At 47.5% G+C, this 22,897-nt stretch overlaps 2 protein-coding genes across 10 annotated transcripts in view; one reads left to right on the forward strand and one right to left on the reverse strand.

The window, feature by feature from the left end:
- The window catches only part of TPX2 (TPX2 microtubule nucleation factor), a 32,279-nt gene extending 24,850 nt beyond the window's left edge, over positions 1-7,429 (reverse strand). For 4 of the 7 annotated variants that reach the window (XM_032766311.2, XM_032766308.2, XM_032766309.2 and 1 more), the window contains exon 1: positions 7,277-7,429. The gene's annotated coding sequence lies outside the window, so the exon portion shown is untranslated. Of the gene's footprint in view, positions 1-5,852; positions 5,980-7,257 lie in introns of those variants that run through there. The other 3 variants (XM_032766307.2, XM_032766305.2, XM_032766306.2) reach the window with 2 other exon arrangements.
- A 4,350-nt stretch (positions 7,430-11,779) lies between these two features.
- Positions 11,780-22,897, forward strand: part of BCL2L1 (BCL2 like 1) — a 29,528-nt gene continuing 18,410 nt past the window's right edge. Inside the window, exons 1-2 of one of the 3 annotated variants that reach the window (XM_032766371.2) lie at positions 11,780-11,946; positions 13,619-14,295. In XM_032766371.2, coding sequence (XP_032622262.1) covers positions 13,744-14,295 — 552 coding nt within the window. In that variant the 5' untranslated portion in view covers positions 11,780-11,946; positions 13,619-13,743. Of the gene's footprint in view, positions 11,947-13,073; positions 13,151-13,618; positions 14,296-22,897 lie in introns of those variants that run through there. The other 2 variants (XM_032766372.2, XM_032766373.2) reach the window with 2 other exon arrangements.

The raw sequence follows: 22,897 nt of genomic DNA on the forward strand, positions 1-22,897 counted from the left end.
CCATACCCTTACTCTGGAATAAGAGGCCACAATTATTCAGGAGTAGCTCATTTTTAAGCATAGACAAGCCCTAAAAAATCAACCAGAGATCTACCCAACTTTCCAAAGAACTAACCAACTACATATAACACAAGCATGTAAGTACAAAATTAGAAAGGCCAAGGCACAAAACAAGATCAAACAAGAAAACATTCTACAAATACATTAGAAGCAAAAGGAAGACCAAGGACAGAGAAGGCCCATTACTCGGTGAGGAGGCGGGAGAAAGAACAACAGAAAATGTGGAAATAGCAGAGGTGCTTAATGACTTCTTTGTTTTGGTTTTCACCAGGAAGCTTGATGGTGATTGGATGTCTAACAGTGAATGCCAGTGAAAATGAGGTAGGATCAGAGGCTAAAATAGGGAAAGAACAAGTTAAAAGTTACTTAGACAAGTTAGATGTCTTCAAGTCACCTAGAATACTCAAGGACCTGACTGAGGAGATACTTGAGCCATTAGCAATTATCTTTGAAAAGTCATGGAAGATGGAAGACATTCCAGAAGACTGGAAAAAGGTAAATATAGTGCCCATTTATAAAAAAGGAAATAAGGACAACCCAGGGAATTATAGACCAGTCAGCTTAACTCCTGTACCCGGAAAGATAATGGAGCAAATAATTAAGCAATCAATAAAACTCATGGATTTTCACAAAGTTTAGTGGCCAATGGCCTCAGATATTTTTGAGTATAATTTGCCTATTTTGACCAGGTAAGCGAGATCTGGGCTGTGGTTCTCAACCTGCAGCCTGATCAGCACACAGCTGTGGCCCATGTGACATCCTCAGGGCCATACAGGTAGTATTGGATGTGGCCCACAATGGTAAACAGGTTGAGAACCACTGGATTAGAGCATAAGAAAAAGAATCACTGTTCTCAGTTTTCATAATAAACAGGTACACATCTCTTCAGATTTTAGAATAGTCTAATATTGGATAGACTTAAGATTATCGGTAAAGACAACACACTCTCTTATGGAGAGCCAGGACTGTTCTTTGTTCCAGACTTTGTAACCAGAGTGTATCTGAATTTCAAGACTCATTCACATCAAATACGCATAGTCTACCGAGGATGACTGTGCCAACCAGAGAGACCACAGACGATGGCATAGCAGCAGGCATCGTGTAGTGAATTTCCCAGATGTGGCTTAATCCTTCAAATGCATGAATCTCTGGGACTGCCCCCTGGTAGAGTCAGGACATACACCTCTTCGCGCATCAATGGAGAGTTTGAAAGTGGTGTGATGGGGTGTTTTTGGCCATCCTGGCAACATGGCCAAAAAGCATCCAGCACTGCTTTTGAATCTGAGGGACTGAAGGAAGACCAGATATTTTTTTAAAACCTGTGTCATGACATGTGCCCTGTTTTAGTAACTTGTTACATTGCTGTCACATCACAGTGCCTTTCAATATATAATGGAACAATCCTTAAAATCCCTATAGGATCTTATTAGTCTGTTTTACAGAGGGGAAGACCAGGCAAGGTAAGTAACTTGCCCGATGTGACAGTTCCTCAAGGCACCCAGTATCATAGGTCATCTGGTTACCCCCTGCCTCCAGCATGAGGAGTCTATCTTGTGGCAGCTCTTGCACAGCACGACTCTACCACTCAAACCCTCTCCTCAGGACTCTGCCAGTCCTATTTTGCTTTGCAAGTTAACACTAGGTGTACCCCTATCCCTGAAGGGCATTCTCCCTATAGCATCCAGCCCCATCACTGGGCACTCTCAACACTTACCAGTTAAGCTTTTGCCAAGAGACCGTATACATTACTCCTGGGGAAATTCTGCAGGACTGCGCACCCACAGAAAACATCCCCCCTGCAGAATGCCTGTGCTTCCCCGCAGAAAACGGCAGGAAAGAAAAGGGAAGCCGCCAGGGGTGGGGATCATGACCACGGGTGTCCTTTTGGGGGGGATTGCCTATCCCAGAGGCAAGGCATAGGGGGGCACACGGGGTTACCTGCTGCCACCGCTGCCCCCATTTCTGCAAGCACAGAGCTGCCCAGCTGAAGGAGGTTGCGTCTGGACTCCCCTGACTCTGCAGCTGAACTTCATCTCCTGGTTTCTAGTGCCAGTCATGCTCCCCTTTTGTGTGCTGGAAGCCTTCAGGTTTTCTGTGCAACAGTAAGTGCCCGGGGTGGGGCTGGGTAAGGGGTGGGGGTGAGGAGAATATGGGAGTGAGGGGAGGGGGATGAAGTGAGGATAGGGGAATTGGAGGGGTAGGGGGAGCAGGAACCCAGCATGTGGCATCTTCTCAGCAGCAGCTGAGGCTTCCCCATGAAACTGGTCAATCGAACCCTCACTCTGACAATCCCTAACCCCTCCTACACCTGGACCCAAACCCCAAACCTTTTAAGGGGCCCCCAACAGCTGCACCCGGCCCCTCCCGCCCCAAGCCCCACTCCATGCCCCCCAGCCTCATTCCCCACATCTGGACCCACACAACTGAGCCCCCCCGCCCCAAGCCCTCTCCCCACACCCAGACCCCCCTGTGAGCCCCAACAACCTTCACCCGGCTCCCCTGCAGAGTCCCATTGCCCCTACCATGCTGGAGCCACATTTATTTATTGACAATTTTAAAATATTGTGCACATAATTTTTTTTTTTGCACAGAATTCCTTCAGGAGTAATACACAGAGCTAGAAGTTTATATCTCGAATTTCACATTTGTTAGTACCACAGCAGTCAGGTATATCCAACATAAGACAAGAATAAGTTTAAGTGATACAGAGTAAGGATAATGGAAACAGGACTGGTTACACAAACAAAACAGAAGTATAACATGGTTTCTAGAGACTAAAAAGTAACTTAGGCTACCATTCTTATCTAAAGCAGTTTCTCCCCCTCATTACTATTAAATACACAAAGTAGGATTTAAATGGTTCCAAGTAGTAACAGAGAGAAAGAACAAAGTCAGTCACCGAGGAAAATAAAATAAAATGCGCAGATCTGTGTCTAATCAAAGTGAATACAGATAATTTCACCCTTAGACATGCTTTAGTAAATTTTTTCCTCAGACTGGACACCTTCCAGGCCTGGGCACAATTCTTCCCCCCTGGTACAGCTCTTGTTCCAGCTGAGGTGGTAGCTAGGGGATTTTTCATGATGGTTCTCTCTCTCTTCCTTTGTTTTCTTCCATCATTTTATATAACTTTTGCATAACGCGGGAATTCTTTTGTCGCTCTCTGAGTTTCCATCCCAATGGAAAGACACCAGGTTAAAGATGGATTTCAGTTCAGGTGACATGATCACATGCCACTGCAAGACTTCATTACCCACTTGCCAGCACACAGGTATACAGGAAGACTTACAGGTAAAACACACCCATCTGAAGACAATGGTCCTAGTTAATGGGAGTTATCAAGATTTCACAGCACCATTAATGGCCCACACTTTACATAATTACAATAGGCCCTTAGAGTTATATTTTATATTTCTAGTTTTAGATACAAGAGTGGTGCATTTATACAAATAGAATGATCACACTCAGATTATAAGATTTGTAAAGATACCTTATAAGAGACCTTTTGCATGAAGCATATCTTAGCTACATTATATTTACTTATTATTAAATCTTTATAAAACCATATAGACTGCACATTCCAAGGGGGTCTCCACCCACAAGAGAAAGTCTATTTAAACCCCTGGGAGACCCCTCCATTTGGTCTTCAGCTAGCTAAAGAGGGAGCCTCTCCACCCTCCAGGATACTTGGAAGAAACTGGAACAAAGGGGTGTGAGTGATTGCTTGACCCAGGCTAAAAGGAGATTAGTCTGTAAAAGGGAGCATTCTGGAACTGTTGAGGATCTTATCTGTATTCAGTTTAATTAGACATAGACTTGCACATTTTATTTTGCTTGGTGACTTACTTTGTTCTGTCTGTTGCTACTTGGAACCACTTAAATCCTACTTTCTGTATTTAATAAAATCACTTTTTACTTATTAATTAACTCCGAGTACGTATTAATACCTGGGGGAGCAAACAACTGTGGATCTCTCTATCAGTGTTATAGAGGGAGAACAATTTATGAGTTTACCCTGCATAAGCTTTATACAGGCTAAAACAGATTTATGTGGGTTTAGACCCCATTGGGAGTTGGGCATCTGGGTGTTAAAGACAAGCACACTTCTGTGAGCTGTTTTCAGGCAGACCGGCAGCTTTGGGGCAAGTAATTGGATCTTTGTTGCAGCAGACAGGAGTGTCTGGCTCAGCAAGACTGGGTGCTGGAGTCCTGAGCCGGCAGGGAAAACAGGAGCAGTGGCAGTCTTTTTTTGGGGGGGGAGGGCGGGGGGTTCTGTGATCTAACCTGTCACAAGTAGGTATACATAATTCCTCATACTGTTAATACATACACATCACAATGATACTAATGATCAGTGCATCACCAGTTTCCACTGATAGTCACAACATTCTTTACATATGAATACTAGGACAGCAATGTGTTAGGTATAATGAGTCTGGTAGGCCCCATAAAAGTTGCTGACACAACAGTGAACCCTTTGCCAATGAGGGCTTCAATGATATCCGGGAATTCTATGGCAGAGCTGCTACTGCAGTTCCACTTGACCAGTGGTTCTCAAAACTTATTTTTTCGCAGACCACTTGAAAATTGCTGAGGGTCTCGAGGGACCACTTAATGATCTTTCCAAACGTTTGTACCATTAGCTAACTTTTGTAAAGCGCTTTGGATATAAGTGCTATATAAAATAAACCTTAATATGTTTTGTTTGTTCTACAGATAAAAGCACACAACTCATTTTAATATCAGTAGCCTCATCTTTCTAATGCAATGGATGTGCCCTCTCCCCCACTACAGCAGCCCCTGAGCTGGGGTCGAAAAAAGGGGGAAGTCTATTTCAACAAATTGATGTGTTTTTAGTGTGTTGATTTTGACAAAATTATTTCTAAAATTACTTTTGAAGTTCTCTTTTCAAATGTGCCTATGTTGTAACAAGAAGAAATTACATAACATCACGATAACAAAGATGGAAAGTGTTTGTTCTTAATAGCTAAAGGAATCCAGTGCTCTGATACCAAAATTTGACATTTCAGTTACTTTGGAACTTCTTGCACTAGCCCATTCTCCAACATGCTCTTTAACCAAATGTTAAGTGTTTGTGTGTGTATGTTTTGTTTGCAATGGCACCTGAATGCCACAGAATATGGTCTGGGATATACACCTTAATACGCTTAAAACTGCCTTCTCCAAACAAGGATATTCCACCAAAGAAGTAGATAGCCTCATAAAACAAGCTACCGTGACTCCCTGAAAGAACCTGCTTCAATACAGCAAAAACTTCCCCAAACCCTTGCTCTGGCCTTCAAAGCACCCCACCCCACCCCCAAACCTCATCAGAAGCCAGCACCCCACCGACCAGGCCACACCAGAGCCTGCCAGAACAGATGCAAAAGCTGCAGCCACATCTCCGCTCCTATGACTATTAACCCCCCCACCCCAGCACACGTCCCCCATTCTGAGTTGGTCAAAACTTCAGCAAAGGGGCAGCTGAGTCGGGGCAGAGAGACGGGCCTGGAGCAACCCGCCCCTCCCAGCAACAGGCACCGAGCCGGGCACGAAGCTCGGCGGATGCTCGCCCCCGCCCCAGGCACCAGCGGGGAGAGGGGCCCGCTCCCGGGAACGCGGGACTCCCACCCCTCCGGCTACAGCCGGGCCCCAAGTCTGACACGGCCGGGGACCCACTAACGCCGCCCCCCAGGCGGAGACCCCAGCCGGGACGGGCGGGAGAGACCCCAGCCCGCGGGGGGCCAAGGGGCCCCCTTGCTCAGGAGCCAGCCAGGCCCGAACCCACTTACCGCCGCTACCGCCAATCCCAGCCCCGCTTTGCGCGAGTCTCCAGTGCTTCGCTTGGCTCCGCCGTTAACAAGTTTGAACAACGGTCCCTAGTCCAAACTCACCAATCACCGCTGGTCTCATCCCCATCCAACGTGCGGATTGGACAAGCCGCGGGACGGAGCCCAGTGCCCGGATGGAAACAAGCCCGCCCTGCTCTCTCATGAAACCAACTGCCCTCAAGGAGACTTCTGGGACATGTAGTCTCCAGCCTGATGGCGGCTTGCACGGCCGGCGAGCGTCGAAACCACAACTCCCAGAAGGCACCAGGAGCCGGAGTGCGTAGCCAATCCGAGAAGGAACTTTCAATTTTGGGGATGAAGTAGCCAATCGGCTTTCAGTAAGTAAGTAGCTGTTTGACTACGTTCCAGTGGCGGGGGCAATTGGTGTCCTTGGTGGCCGGAATAGTCCATTGTGAAGCTGATGTAACTATGGAGGTAGGGCAGGCAGACTACAGGAGACACTGGCGCTTGGCTTATCCCCATACCAAACCCTTCCCCCAACTCAGTGGGGTGCCACGTCTCCCATCCCCTCCAGCCCCATTGCCTCGACTCAGTGGGTCGGGCCATGTGATCTTCCCCAGCATAGAGCTAGGGGGTTGTGCTCTTTCCCCTAATCACCTTCCATGCCAAGGAGTCTCCCTAGTCCGGCACCTCCCAGGATCAGGCCCAACACACCTAGCCAGCTTTACACCAACACACTTCTCAGCAGGTTTATTTGCATTGTGCAGATGTCTAAATAACCCCCATTTTGAATTTTGGTTTCGTTAAAACTTGATGTGTTCACAAATAGTTTGGGGTTGGCCGAAACTGCATTTATCAGCAAGTGGTTTATTTGCTGAAATATTTCCCCTATCGCTAGCAGTAAAATATGGTATTCCACACTCCCTGATAACCCTGATCCCGCACCGCTCCCGTAAATGGCCAGCATGTTCCAGGGGGGGGCGGGGGCAAGGGACTCTGCACATTGCCCCAGCCTGCAGGCATGCTCCCACGGCTCCCATTGGTTTCAATTCCTGGCCAATGGGAATTGCGGAGTTGGTGTTCGGGGTGCAGGCAGCGCGCAGAGACCACTGCCCCTCCTCCAGGGGCTGCAGGGATGTGCTGGCCACTTCCGTGAGCAACACGGGGTTAGGGCAGGCAGAGCCTGCCTTAGCCCTGCTGCGCCTCTGGACTTTTAGCATGCAAAATCTCCCAGTTTGGCTTCAGTAGCCTCCAGGAAATAAAGTCCAATTCCAGGAGACTCCTGGCGAAACAAGGAGGATGGCAACCCTAAGCGTAAGATCAAAACAGCTCAAGCAACCCAGACTTCTTTATTCCCTTACCTTAGTTTGCATGCAACCAGACTATTTGACTTTTAAAACCTTACCCTGCGGAGAATACGTTACCCTTTAGTCGACTGCTCTTTGCACTGGCCAGGTACAGATAGTCGGTGTGATTCAGGTTTCCTCAGTTTGGGGGGGGGGGGGTCAGATGGTCAAAAAGAACAACATCCTAGACCAAGACATGCGCACATACCCTCCTGAGGTTTTACACATTTAATCTCATCTGCCTGCGGTGTTTTGAAGCAGGTCAACCAATCAGGTTAGGCCAAATTTAGTGTTATCGCTTTGGCTGTAGAATTCATGCTTATTTTCTTGTAGCCAATTATTGTTTTAGTTTATAAGTTATGCTCAAGGAGATAGCTTACTTCTATAAAGCCCACTGTCTCGACTGTGGTTTTCCTTAGTTTTCTAGGTAACTTACCTCTAAATGGGTTATTGGCTTGATTGTGGGTGAGGTTATCTTGATGACCTATGCCTAAAGGCCTAGCCTATCAAACCCACATAGGAATCTATTTTTTTGCTGCAGTGTCTCTTAACCACAAGTTCCAAAGGTGGTTTCAATAAGCCATACCCGGGGGCATGACCTATTATACCATATAGGAGTCAACATAAAATGTTGTCTGGCTGTAGGCCAGTTGCAGCTTAATTTTGCAAAGCTTGCTTTTTAAAGATAATTTTGCGAAGCTCATTTTATAAAGCTTCCGGAAGTTTTAGGCCTAACACTGGCAATACTGTTGTTCATCTTAAGCTTGACAATACTCATGCCCAAATTAATCACAACTGCCTATCATTACAGGGGCCAATCTGAACATATGTAAGGAACTCACCCAGGAATAAGCACCACTGCAAACCACCCCATCTTTTGCAGCAAACTCCAGGCAGGGGCACTGGAACTATTTGTACAGTGGGAGTGCTGACAGCCATTGATCCAAACTGTAAGCCCTGTATATGATGGAAACCACTTGGAGCCAGAGAGTGTGGCAGCACCCTAATTCCAGCACCTGTGACTCTAGGGTGCCAGTCCCTCTCTTGGCCAATACACTGGGGATTAAACTGGAGAGCTTCAGAGCTAAAAACATCAGCTGTTACAGCTTGAGCTACTGTAGCTGGGGACTGTAAGAACTCATATCCGCTGTAGACAGGCACAAAGGGGAACCTGAAAAACATACTCACCAAGGAGTTACACCATGCACACTTTGACCTGCTTCTGCTAACAGATGCAGAGTAGCATGTATAAAATTTAAAAACCCCAGCAAGACATGAGAAGTAATTCTTCTACTCTATTCCATGCTGATAAGGTCTCAGCTAGAGTAACATGTTGAGTTTTGGGTACCACATTTCAGGAAAGATGTGGACAAATTGGAGAAAGCCCAGAGGAGACTAGATTAAATGATTAAAGGTCTAGAAAAAATGACCTATGAAAAAATTGATTTGTTTAATCTGAAGAAAAGAAGATGGATGAGGGACATAAGTTTTCAAGTATGTAAAAGGTTGTTACAACGAGGAGAGTGAAAAATTGTTCTCCTTAACCTCTGAGACAAGAAGCAATAGTTTTAAATTGCATCAAGCATGGCTTAAGTTGGACATTAGGACAAATTGCCTACGGGGAGGTTGTGGACTCTCCAGCAGTGGAGGTTTTTAAGAACAAGTTAGATGCCTTAGGGATGGTCTAGTTATTACTCAGTCCTGATGTGAGCCCAGGGGAGAGACTAAATGACCTTGTGAGGTCCCTTCCAGGTCTACCCTTGTGATTCTATGAAAATGCTCCATTGCGCCCCCACTTCTTTCTGCCTGAGGACGAAAAGAGCTGGAACAACCATACATGAGGAGTGACCAGATGTCCCTGTTTTATAGGGACAGTCACGATAGTTGGGGCTTTGTCTTATATAGGCACCTACTATCCCCATCCCCTGTCCTGATTTTCACGCTTGCTGCCTGGTCAGCCTGCATAGGTGACTGATGCAGCCCTCTGGCTTTTCAGCTGGGAGCCACTGGCATTTTTGCACGGTGCCATCTAAGCCCCAGGCATGGGAATGGATGCCCCATAGGGCTGTTGGCAGGGCTGGCCCACGCAGGACACGCAGCCCCGCAGGACAGAGGCGGCGCTGATGGGCTGCTATGGGCACAGCCCCTCCAGCTGGGCGTGACCCAGCCCGACAGCTGCAAAGTGACATCACTGAGCGAGCCAGGCGGCGCGGTCCCTTTAAATCTCCACTTCTCTAGGGCGGTCACGCGAGGTCGCCAAAGTCTGCGCTCTGACACGATCTCCAGTTGTCTTGCGCATGCTCACTACTCACGCGTGTGCAGCCGCACGCTCAGTGAACCACATCTCGCGCATGGGTATTAACGCCCAGGCCTGGCCGGATATTCCCGCCCCAAGCGTGAGACCCGTTCGCGCATGCGTACTCCCCTCTCAGCCCTGACAAGGAGACCGTTGGGGGAGGAGGCCGCTGAAGCGGCTCAGGCGCTGCGGGCTCCCAGCGATCTCTGTCCCGGCGTCTTCCTGGGCGGGGAGCAGAGGGTTGGGCTCTTCGCCGGCCTCTGAGCAGAGAGCGAAGTGGGGCAGGCAAGGCGTGAGTGACAACCGGAAGCTGCCAATGGGAGGATGCTTGTTGGTCCCGCCCCTGATCCCCCAGGGGGCGGGGCCATGGGGAGGGGCAGAGGTGGGGGAGGGGAAAGGAAAGCGGGGGGGGGCGGTCTCCTTTTCTTCTCCTGCTGTTTGTTCCCCTCCCTCGGCAGGCTCCCAGTTCTGGGGCTCTCCCCAGCAGGGCCTTTGGCTAGGGTGGATCTCAGGTCCTAGGTTACAGCCATTCTCTCATTCACCCCTAAGCCTTCCCATGTGCCTGTCCTTTCCCCCCATTGCACGCGGACAAGGGAACTGGAAGGCGAACTCCTCAATGGCTTTGCCAAAGCCAAGAGAGTCAGTGCCTGGAAGGTGGGAGTCCTGGGCTTAGCCCATTAGCCCATCCTGCTACTCTTGGCTCAGAAATCACACTGGCTGTTCAGCAAAGAAGCCAATTCCTCTGTGGGCAACCAGCTAAGAGGGAATTTCTGGTAACATAGAGCCATCAGCAGCAACTAATTGGTACCTCTCCTACAGCCAGGAAAAAAGAGGGTCCCATAGGAGTGGGTTGCCAGGGTCCCAACAGCCTGCCCTGGATGCTTGTAGGATACTATGAATAAGCTACGATCACTGTGACAAACTTCCAGCTCTCAGCATCAGTGGGTTACATCTGTAGGGTTTTCTTTACAATAAAGGGTGCTGCAACTTTAGCCTCCCTGCTCCAAAAAGTAAGCTAAGATAAAAAATGATGCTGATTTACATGCAAGACCTATCAGGAATCAGTGGCATAGTACTGAGTGAGCGTCATTAATCCCAACAGATCCTGCAACAATTAATCATGCCCACTCTACTTTTCAACATATATTTGAGACCCACTGGAAAGTTTATGAAATGCCATTTGTTCTAATTCTGCACCCTCTGCTGATGGCGTGCATCTCTCCAAACAACAAAGAAGTATGAACTCTTGGGTTCTCCTAGATATATGGATTGCAACACGGGCAAGAAAGACCACCTTTTACCACCTTGCCAGAAGATTTCGGCTGTTTCTTTTGGATGAGTACTTAAAAACTGTAATCTCAGTTAACTACCGTAAGTCCACCTGGGTCTGAAGATGAATGCTACATAGAAATTCTAACTTGTGCAGCATGCAGCAGACTTTCTTTAAAGAAAGAAACTGCTAAGAGCTCATCACATGGGGACTTAAAAGAGTCCAGGGGCTCCCACTTCATTCTGGAATATAAGAACAACCATAATGGGCAAGATCAGTAGTCCATCTAGCCCAATAGCCTGTCTTCTCACAATGCCCACTGCCAGATTCTTCAGAAGAAATTAACAGCAGCATAATTAACACACAATCCATTTCCTGTCATCCAGTCCCCGATTCTAGCTGTCAGAGGTTTAGCAACACCCTGACCACCTTGGCTAGTAGCCATTGGTGGCCTTATCCTCCAGGAATTTATCTAAATTTTTTGTTTTAACCCAGCTAATACTTCAGATAGGTGAATAACAATCTTTGCTTTTAAGGAACAATACATACTAGATCTTGATGATCTTGGAGATCACCTTCACATCTGTGACCCTGCGAAACAGATGTGTTCCAAGCCAAGTGAATGCTCTGGCTGACAGAGTCCAGATGAAATTTACAAGAGCAAAGCCTTCTCAACCCACAGTTCTCAATTGGAGCTCCTCAGGAGAGGATATAAGAACTAGCCCAAGCCTGTTTGCTTTCAGAAGGTGATTTAAAAAACTTCCAGTGCTGATGAAGGCAGGAGAATGAATTTAAAAATAAAACAACAATAAAAACCTAGGACCTCTATGTAAGGTGTCTGAGCAAAATAGATATTGGCACCTAGATGTTGTGTTGAGGGGCTTACTGCAAATGCCTGAGAGAGAGGGCAGCAGCGAGAGGGGACTCTTGCTATGTATAGAGTTCCAAAGATCTGGGGGCTGGAAAGGGGGTGGGGCAAAGGAAGAGTTAGAAGACTAGTGGGGGAGGGACATGAGGGATGGGGAGCAGGGCAGCTCAATGCATCTTGTTGTGGGAGGGTCAGGGAGCAGCCTACTGCGTGCTGAGTCAGTGGTTGTCTTTTCTCCTCTGCTGCTGGTCCGACAGGGGCGGTGAACTGAGATTTCCGAGGCCAGAGCTTTCTCCCAGCAGCTACTCTAGCGGGTAAGTAGAAACACGCATGTATGTTCTCTCTCCAACCCATATTCTGATAGGGAGCCTAGGTATCCTGTCTATTGTTACAGATCCTTGTGGTTTAGGTGAGGCCACCCTATGCTGCTTCCCCTTGTAGGACCTAGGGCAGGGTGGAAATGGGGAAGAGAGAAGCTGCTCCTAGTAAAATCATAGAACTGAATACAGTAAAATGCTTTTAATAAAGAGTGTTGAGATGAAGGTAACTTCAGTCAGTGACTGAACTACCTGGTGATTTCTCTGTGGAACAATAAGGTTTCTTAATACAACTGATTACAGAAAGGTCTGAATATTTAGAATAACAGAAAACCCTGGCCCTCTTTCCCTGATAGATGATGACTGTATTTGTGATGGTAAGAGATTGAAAAAGAATGTATCTGGGGCATATTTCTGTAGGGTTATTTCTGTCCTTATATTACTCTAGGCTTCTCTGGTAATATTACAGGGTTTCCCTCAAAATTCAATGGTGCCAAGTCTCGCCCACTTTTATATGTGATTGGGTGCATTCCTTTTCCCTGGAAACCTCCCTCTGCAATGATTAACTACATCAGAAGTAATACAGCATAGATTGAATGTGCTTCCAGTCTTTGCTTGCTTTTCATGGGCACTCTGAAACTATTATGTGACTTCCTCTCCCAACTTTTGCTAACAAAGTAGGGCTGAGGGTGTGAACCTATAACTGGGATTCCAGTAAAACACATAAGGGGTCCGTTATAGGATCTCCTAAGGATGTAGTGGCACCCAAATCCAGCAAAGAGGAACTGCGCGGCTTCCATGCACCTGGAAGCTGGTGAAACTCAACCCAAGGCTAATCCTCTCTGGAATGGAAAAAGGAAAATGATGCTGTAAAGCTTAAAACAACTCCCCTGTGCAGGCTGGCAGCTGCTATTGTTCTAGGCTGAGCCTCGCTAATTGTTGGAAAATGTTACTTGACAGGAGTGAGAGAGGGCTGCATTGTTCTTTTAGTTAGTGCACAAGCAAATATTTCAAGGGACCTCACCCAGTAGTACGGGTCCCTTTAAAAAAAACAAAAAACCAGGAAGAGCTTTGATCTTCTCTGGGAGGCGGGGAGGAAGGAGGCGTGAGGGAGGGAGCGAGGGAGGGGCTCTTTGCGTTACTGCAGCAGAGCGGAGCTGCATGCACCACTCAATCAAGGTAATGGAGGAGCAGGCAGAGGGTGAGCTTTCGGGGCTCCAAAGCGTCTTTCTTTGCTTTCAGATTTCCAGCCTGCAGTGTCGCGTGATCGCTTCGGCAAGAGCTGCTTTTTCTTCTGCGGCTTAGCAGTGGCTGACTGGGCACTGAGCCCTTGTTGACCTTAGGCAGAGGTGTAGAAACCCCTCAACCTTCTGCGCAGCTACATGACAAAAGAGCTTTCAGGCTTTCCCTCATTCACGTAGAGGTGGCTGAACTGATTGCATTTCATGTGCATGTGACTTGTGGCTGTTTCAGAAGCAAGTCCAAGGGTTTTCAGCCTAGTTCTCATAGAAATTGATGGTTTTCCAGCAGTTTTCTGAGGTTCTGCCTAACATATAGCTACAAAAACACTTGAGGGTTTCAGTTTAGGAAGAAGCTACTGATGTTAATGCCCTAACAGTGAGTATAATGTTGTATTAACAGTTTATTTGCCTCTCTTTTCCCTCTAAAGATTGTCTGCTCAGGGTTCAGATGTTTGCCTTGACTCCAGAGGAGAGCAGAGTCTGGACGTGGTAAGCACGTTGGTCAGCTTGTGTTCTGGACCATGGACTCCATGAGAATCCCCCTAATGTGAAAATGTCGAACACTAACAGGGAATTAGTGATTGACTTTCTCTCCTACAAGCTATCGCAGAGGGGATACAGCTGGAGTCGGTTTGAAGGGGAGGATGAGATCAGGACTGATTCTGCAGAAGAGGCTGAGATGGCAAGTGTCCCTAATGGGAGTCCATCCTGGCATCCGGGTGCCAGCCACATAGTGAATGGGGCTGCTGGGCACAGTAACAGCCTTGAAGCCCATGAAAGGGTTCCAGCAACGGGAGTGAGGCAGGCGCTGAGAGAGGCAGGAGATGAGTTTGAATTGAGATATCGGAGGGCTTTCAGTGACCTCACTTCCCAACTCCATATCACCCCTGGCACGGCATACCAGAGCTTTGAGCAGGTAGTGAATGAACTCTTCCGGGACGGAGTGAACTGGGGGCGCATTGTGGCTTTTTTCTCCTTTGGAGGAGCCCTGTGTGTGGAGAGTGTCGACAAGGAGATGCAGGTGTTGGTTGGACGCATCGTCTCGTGGATGACCACTTACCTGACTGACCACCTAGATCCCTGGATCCAAGAGAATGGCGGTTGGGTAAGAACATGTCTCACTTCCAAGGGGACCGCGCTCCCCACTCAGCTATAGTACAAGTCTGATTAAAATGTAACTGGTTGAACGCCTTGTGCATGCTAGTAAATGTCCTAGATGTCCATAGTGAATCAAATGCAACTGGAATGAGCCTTTCCCTGCACGTTCTTAGTGATTTGCCGCAAGGGGTCACTCCATTGTGGCAGAGCCCACCGGCCAGGCTTGTCTGAATCCCTCTTTCTTCTCAGTCTCCTTGGATGTTGGAGGAACCGTTTTGGCAGCCCCCATAATCCAGGCTGGCTCTTAGAGATGAAAGCCCTTGTTCCTTAGCATGTCGGACAGTGGTTGGGAACCCAGCTCAGGACTGAACCTTCCTTCCACCTTTGTTAATGCAATGACCCTAAAATGCCAGGGCTGGGCTTTGCGGCCAGGTGGGATGGATGATGATATGCTAGCTGTCCACCTCTGGAGAGAAGAATTCACCTTCTGATTTGCTCTCAAATAAAGTAGGCCTTCTTCCACTGGGTATCTGTCCTCCATGTAGTTTGAGAATTAAGGTGCATGGCTAAAACTGTGTAAAGAGAGCCAACCAAAACTCCTACTGCTGTATAGCTGGCTCCCATCACAGTTGTTTCCCCCTGCTCTCCTGAGCACCAAACTTGCATGCCCTTTTAATGGGTTTGTGTTAACATGAGTAGGTGTTTTCCCACTGAAGTCCACAGTCTATTCTACTCATCACTAGATGGCTTGCACTGTGGAACTTGTTAGGTTCAGGGGATTTTGCCAATGGAAGATGGTTGGCCTAGTTTATACCTTATTTTAACTCCTACATTCTGGTGGCTCATGTACTAGTGCTGGCTGGACAGGGGGGACATTCCAGCTACTAAAATAATGAGGAGTCCGGTGGCATCTTAAAGACTAACAGATTTATTTGACCATAAGCTTTTGTGGGTAAAAAAAAGCCCTTTTTCGCTACTGGCATTTAAGCACTGGAGTATTGTTTCCCTTGCCCATTGATGAGCTGTGGTTTTGAAAATTGTGTTCACCTTCGCAGCCACAATCAGTATCCCACCCTGAAAGCTTGAGGAGGTGCTGGGGAGTATGGAGACAAGATTTTTTCAGCTCGGCCTTGCTCTGCACCTGCTCCTGGCACAGGTGAATTTGATCTGTCTCTTGGAGCTCAGGGAAGGCCAGCATTGGATCCAGGATAAAGTAAAGGAGTGGAGGCAGAAGGGAGGATGTGGAGCCCAGGAATGCAGTTGTCCTGGGGCACTGCCTAGGGTGTGGCTACCCATTTGGTTTCATTTTAATAACCAGGATTCTCACTGACCATCTCAGCAGGCTGTCTCTGGCCTTGTAGATCACCCTAGCAGTAGCTGAATGCTGGGTTTCATCCCTCTCCTCTCCAGCTTTGTCTTTTAAAAACAGAGATTAGTCCTAAATTGGGTGATCAACTGGAGGTTTCCCAGTCTCTGTGGCTGTTGCTGCTGGTGACAATTGGGTTGTGTCCTGGAGACCTGGGCGATAATGCAATCTGATTTTGTAAATGAACTCCCTGGGAGATTTAGATTAAATCACCGATAGAAAGTCACTGGTCTCTGCTTGTTGGGAATGCAATCCCCTCCCCCAGCCCAACCAAGTATCACAGTGTGCTTCCTTTTTGTCTGAGCACAAATTCATTGTTTGAAACAAATATTTGCTCAGCAGATTGCGTGAGGGTCAGGATTCCTCTGTCTGACACACCCACTGGCTCCTGTTCTTAAGATGGCTATTAGCCATTTTTTTTTTTTGCCAGAGAAGCAGCTTTGCTCTGTGCTGGTATCCCTGTTTGTGATTCTAGCTGCCTTGGCTGGCTTCGGCTTGCAACAATGTGGCACAGCCATTGATGCAGGGAGGCCATGCAAATACCCATGATGCCCAGAGAGAAGGTCTGGGCTGTTTCTGTAGGTTCATCTACACTGACAGCTGTGAAAAGATGTGGGGTGCATCTACTGTGTGGGTCCATTACAGGGGCTTCCAAGCAGACACCAGACCGGAGCTTTGATAGCTTTAGTAGTGGCGCTCCTGGCCTTGTTAGCACTAGGCCTCCCACCCACCCCCCAGCTTTCCCAGTCTTGTTCCCCTTGTTCACCGCTGCTGCTGCTGCTAACAATGGTGCTAATGTTAATAGTGCATCACAACCCAATAGGGGTGGAGGGTTATGGATATCTTCTCTTTCACCTTCCCCCTGCTTCTAGGTGCAGAGAGAAACCATTGGCCTCTTCCTAGCTAGTTCTGCCATGAGCCTTTACCCAGTGAGTGCTCCTCCTGGCCCAGTGATGGAGTAGTCGCTCTGTTACTGTCCTCTTTGCAGAGGATTACTGCTCACCAGCAGTGTGTATGGTACATGCGTAGCAGCTATTGCCTGGCCCATTCACAAAAAATTGCCATAGCCAAGTCTGAAACAGAGGAATGCAAGTTCTGGCTGGCCTGCTCCTGATATGTATCAGAATAGTTTGTTTCCTAGAGTATGGCAGCATTTCACTGCCTGCCAATTCCTGAGAGGCCAGGAGTAGGTCCAGACAGTCTTTTTGGGTAAGAGTTCCTGCTTTCCTGAGGCTGGTGAAAATGAAAGAGCTGCAGTGGTGCTTGGGATGGAGGGCCAGGATGCCATTAACAGAGAGAAATCCTTGCTTTTTTAGAGTGGGTGTGAATAATATTTTTCTGAGAGCTCTGCAAAGGCTGGGAATGATTCATGATGAATGACTCATTTACATTTCTAATAGAGATCTGGTCAGAAAGTAAAGGCTGGAATTGAAGGTTCTGGCAACAAATGTGCAATTCCTTGAATAAGTGGGAACTGGAGAATATACTGCTGTTTGCTGATGCTGACTGTCCTGTCTCTTGACTGGGGCATTGAGCTTTGTCCCATTGGAGTAATTCAAACAGTTCCCTAAAGTACTGATTTCCTGGATGTTTAACATGTAAACACCAAGGAGGCAAAGAAATTGAGGATGGCTCATGGGAGTATAATGAGAAGTAATGGGCGAAGATTGAACAAAGGAAAGGTTGGGGTTCCAATTTCTCACTGGAAAGAACTATTAGTTGTGTGTAATAGTGGAATAGTTTCTCAAGAAAAATAATGCCAATAGAATTATCTGAAGTCTGAAAAACTGGCCATCACTGGAAGGGGGATTCATAGATTCTAGGGCTGGAAGGGACCTCGAGAGGTCAAGCCCAGTCCCCTGTCCTCATGGCAGGACCAAATACTGTCTAGACCATCCCTGATAGACATTTATCTAACCTAGTCTTAAATATCTCCAGAGATGGAGATTCCACAACCTCCCTAGGCAGTTTATTCCAGTGCTTAACCACCCTGACAGTTAGGAACTTTTTCCTGATGTCCAACCTAAACCTCCCTTGCTGCAGTTTAAGCCCATTGCTGCTTGTTCTATCCGCAGAGGCTAAGATGAACACATTTTCTTCCTCCTCCTTATGACACCCTTTTATATACCTGAAAACTGCTATCATGTCCTCTAGAATGGACTAGATGAAGCCTCTTCCCTCTTCTTCTGACCTGCCCAACCCAAGGGAGTGCCCCAAGGGTCAGTCCTGGGGCTGGTTTTGTTCAATATCTTCATTAATGATCTGGAGGAGTGGATTGCACCCTCAGCAAGTTTGCAGATGACACTAAACTGATAAGCTGGAGTGTAGGGATAGGATACAGAGGGACCTCGACAAATTTGAGGATTGGGCCAAAAGAAATCTGATGAGGTTCAAGAAGGAGAAGTGCAGAGTCTTGCACTTAGGACGGAAGAATCCCATGCACTGCTACAGACTAGGGACTGAGTGGCTATGCAGCAGTTCTGCAGAAAAGGAACTTGGGGTTACAGTGGACGAGAAGCTGGATATAAGTCAACAGTGTGTCCTTGTTGCCAAGAAGGCTAACAGCATTTTGGGCTGTATAAGTAGGGACATGGCCAGCAGATCAAGGAACATGATCATTCCCCTCTATTTGGCATTGGTCAGGCCTCATCTGGAGTACTGTGTCTGGTTTTGGGCACCACACTACAAGAAGGATGTGGAAAAATTGGAAGAGTCCAGCAGAGGGCAACATAAATGATTAGGGGACTGGAGCACATGACTTATGAGGAGAGGCTGAGGGAACTGTAATTATTTAGTCCACAGAAGAGAAGAATGAGGAGGGATTTGATAGCTGTTTTCAACTACCTGGAAGGGGGTTCTAAAGAGGATGGATCTAGTCTGTTGTCAGTAATAGCAGATGACAGAACAAGGAGTAATGGGCTCAAGTTGCAGTGGGGGAGGTTTTTATTAGGAAAAACGTTTTCACTGGAATGGGTTCCCTAGGGAGGTAGTGGAATCTCCTTCCTTAGAGATTTTTTAGGCCCGGCTTGACAAAACCCTGGCCAGGATGATTTAGTTGGGGATTGGCCCTGCTTTGAGCAGGGGGGTTGGACTAGATGACCTCCTGAGGTCCCTTCCAACCCTGAGATTCTGTGAACCCAGATTTTGCCAGTTGCTGAGTGGTAGCCAGGTTGGATGGCGTCCTGCTGAGTTGCATTGCGGCAGGATGGAGTCTTGTGGCGCTTTGTGGAGAAAACCCTCTAGAAAATGTGATTATGGAGAGTCCATTTTCTAATGTCATTTTTTTTTTTTTGAATGATGGGAAATGACACAGATGCTTGTCATGACAGGCAAGTTGTGCTCTCCATGCACCCTCTGCTTTCAGAGAGCAAACGTGAGACTTTGCATCTCACCCTTCAGGCAGACTTTTTGCTCCTCTTCATGTCTACTCCTATGATTTCTGTTCCACTGTGGGGATTGGAAATAACCATGTCAAGGCATTCATCTCGCCCTCTTAGAGATGGCTGAGGTGGACTCAGTGGTAGAGTTTGTGACTGCACTGTGTGCAGATGCTAAATCCATGCTTGGGTTGGATGAGCAAACTAGATGTGCTCTCAAGCCCTCCTATCCTGGTATGCTAATCTCTGTTCCTAGCATGTAGGACTCCCATTGCCATTTAAGGGCGTTTGTGTCTTTAATTATGTCCATTTAGACCTTTTGGTTTGGGCAGTGAGAGGTTCACTGGCTGATTAGACAGCTTGGATAACCAAGATTTGGTGTGTAGTTAACACTGTGAGATTAAGCATTGATTCAAATAGGTATATTGCATGTTTAAAAGAGCTTTATAGAATCCACTACATTTTTCAAGGAAATGCAGCTATGTCTGGGTGGAACGTAGTCGTTTAACATACAGCACCACTGTACGACAGCTCGAAGACATGGAATGAAGACTAGGTGTTTGTGATGAGCGCAGTATAAATACCAAGATAGAAGAATACAGTATTCTTATTAAGTTACAAGGGAAATCCGTGTGGGCCAAATACAATTATGCAGACTGGACTGTGGCTAGCATACCAGAATTAATACTCCGACTCTTATATAGAAGTGACATGGGATCTTTAATGGCCATAAGTTGTCAGTATGACATCTTGGACCAAGAATGGTATCTCCAGGTGCACAGTCAGCTTTGACAGTGAAGTGCTCTCTAATTGTAAGGCTCCTGCATTATCAGGCAACTGGCTTTTCCTATTTTCTTTCCTCCTCCTGTCTTCTAAACAAATATCCCACCCATTCATCTACTCTGTGTGCTGTCTAGGGCTGGGGAAAGATGTCTCTCTAGGCATCACCTTTCTGGGTTAAATAAATATTTTTCTGAACACCAGATGGTTCTCTTCTCTCCCAGCTGAAGCCCTGAAGATTCTGTCTTCACTTCCGTCAGATTCAGTCTCACGGTCACACTTGTGTGGATCAGGGAGGGTATATCCAGGCACTCCCTGCAATCATGCTGATCCTTTCCCCAGAAGATTGACTGAGTACTAGGTGGAGAGGCAGGGTGGCTAGTTGCAGAAAGGGGCAATCTGAACAATGGGATTGTTTGAGATCTGTGCTCAGTGTGCAGACCTTTGGCATCTTCTCAAACTGATTTGGAGCTGGGAGACTTTTCTGTACAGCTCTTCAGGAAATGCCATTGGAATGACTTCCATTGCTGCTTCCTGTCCCAGCCCAGCAGCAGAATTCCTGCCTGCTAAAAAGTGAAAGATGGAAAGAAATCTTTGCAGACTTTCACTCTTCACCCTACTTCCTCAGTTTCTGCCTCTCTTCTCTCCCTATCTTTTTCCTATCTGGTGTCTCTCTCGGTGTTGTGCAATTTGATTACATATTTTGAAGGTCTGTCATCAAAGCAGGAATCTGTGTGTCAGAACCCCTGATCTCTCACCCCCTTGTTCTGTCACTGATAACACTTCCCTACCTTGCAGGGTGGACTGTGAGAGTTCATGTTTGTAAAGTTCTCTGAGATCCTGGGATTCAAAAAACAAAGTACTTTAAAAATACCCCAAGACGCATTTCCAACTATTTTTCACTGTTACCGATTCTCAGATGCTCTCGTTAACTTTAGTTCCCCCGATCTGCTGGTGGTGTTTGAGATTGGAGTTCAGGCCCTGACTGTGAGCTGCCCTAGGTCTTTGCATGTTCGTGCTATTGAGATGCCTTGCCTGACCCAGCCAGAGGGGTTGGGAATGGTGAGCCCTCACTCACCCTGTGGAAATTGCTGCTTTTTATGCATGTGCCTGACATGTACGGCCACACCTCGTTTTTGGGTCCCTGACTGGATGTCAGAAACTACATAAGTCTCCCTTTATATAATTTGAATGGAAACACACACAGCAGGCCCTCGGCAGGAGTGTGCTGGAGGCTCAGTGGTGATGTGATGTTTCAGGGCCTTTGCAGCTCTTCTTTCCTCCCCTCCTCCCTTCCCCCCCCTCACATTTTGTTGAGTGAAAGTTGGAATGTTGTGGGAATAGAGTCCCTTTCTGAGAGAACCAGGAGCACTTCTCTAGGACAAATAACTATTTCCCTAGCAATTACTAAGCCTGACCAGTCCTGGGAGAAACTGGATTGGCGGGCTTGGGGTGGGGATGCTCATCTGAGAACCTTAACAATATCTGATAACAAAAGTGGGAGCCATCCCTGATTGACGCTGGTTGTTTCTGAGACAACAGCAGAATGGCTAGGCAGAGATGTCTCCCCCCTTTGTGATGATCTGTGGCAGTAGGAGCTATAACTGCTATTGGCATCCTCCAGAGCATGCCTCAGTGGCCTTCTCTCTGCTGAGTGGTGCTCTCCTCTCCTGCTGCCCCTCCTGGCAGGGATGCTGCTCCTGGAAAACCCATTGTTCCAAAGTGGCTAAAGAGTACCATTGGTAACAGGGAAGGAAGCATTTTGGTCCCTCACAGACATTGCCCTGTTTGGGATGGGACCTGGGATTGTCTGTTTAGCATTCCTCTCCAAGGTCAGATTTCTTATTTCTGAACGTTCCCAGAACTCCCCGGTCCTATCTGTGCTGTGCCAGTGACAATGACGGTCTATTGGCACGAGACCTTCTCAAGCTTAGTTACTGACTGCCCTTTGGTGTGCACTTAAAGGGGAGCCCCTGTCGCTGGGCCTGCGAGAGCTCTCTCCACTTCACAGCATCAGGCCTGTCGGTCTGTTTCTAAAGAAGGAAGCATGACCTCGTCTGAACGCACAGGGCAGCTTCGGTTGTGTCCTCTGGGGCAGTGTTCGTTGTTGCAGCGTTCAGGTAGGGGGATAAGGTTACAGTTTGCCACACAAGCAAAACAGCCCAAGCTGACTGGAGGGCAGAACCGTTAACAGATGGCTCCAGCTGGGGGTTACTGGGGAGCAGGTGTGGGTTTCGTGACAGGAAAATTTTAAAAGAGACATGTTGATTTTGAATTCAGGAGGCCTATAAGGTTGTGTGCCTTCTGCCACAACTCGCATGCTGGCGAGCTGGGTGACCTAGTTATGGTGCAGAAAACTGCTTCCTTTGTTTTTTATTTTTAGGCCTTTCACTTATTTTTATTCTTGCACTTATTTTAGATAGAGCGTGAATAGAGGAGCTCACCAGTGCTGGGAAGGGCAACCTCCAGGCGGAAACGCCCAGCACAGCTCCTCCATGCAGCCAGCATCTTTACATCCACACGTGTTTTCTCCCAGGCACATGCTCACGTGTACTGATCCACTGCTGTCTCTTAGGATTCCATTAATGGGCACCCAGAAGCCCTCGGTGCTGGTGCCTGCCTTTAGGGGAGGGAGGGAGGAGTGGATGGAATTCAAAGGCGTCTTCGGAGTTTTAACCAGAGAAGTTTCTGCTGCCTCTGGGATTATTTGAATGCGGTGGTGGTTGTGCTTGTTTTCCCCCTCTCCCCCTTTTAAGGGAGCGGAGAGTTGAATGAACGTGGAGTTAATCTACTCTTCTGATTTCAGTGAGCTTTATACCCTGTGCACTAACTTGCAGCCTCTTCGGGTTGCTCTGTAACAGGGAGTTCCGAGGGAGGTCAGCATGCAGCCAGAGCTTCTGAAGCAGGATTTTGTCCCGTTGTAAACTGTGCATGAAGGGATGGCTATGTATAGCGTACCGTGAGGTGCCTTGCCCATGACGAAAGCAGCAGGTGCAGGCTGGGTTGATTTGTTGGTTGGAAATAGAATCATATGCTTGGGCTGAAGAGGGGAACGGACAGAACTGTCTGTTTGACAGCACAGGTGT

The sequence above is a fragment of the Chelonoidis abingdonii genome, chromosome 14, assembly GCF_003597395.2.
Source record: "Chelonoidis abingdonii isolate Lonesome George chromosome 14, CheloAbing_2.0, whole genome shotgun sequence".
NCBI lineage: Eukaryota > Metazoa > Chordata > Testudines > Testudinidae > Chelonoidis > Chelonoidis abingdonii.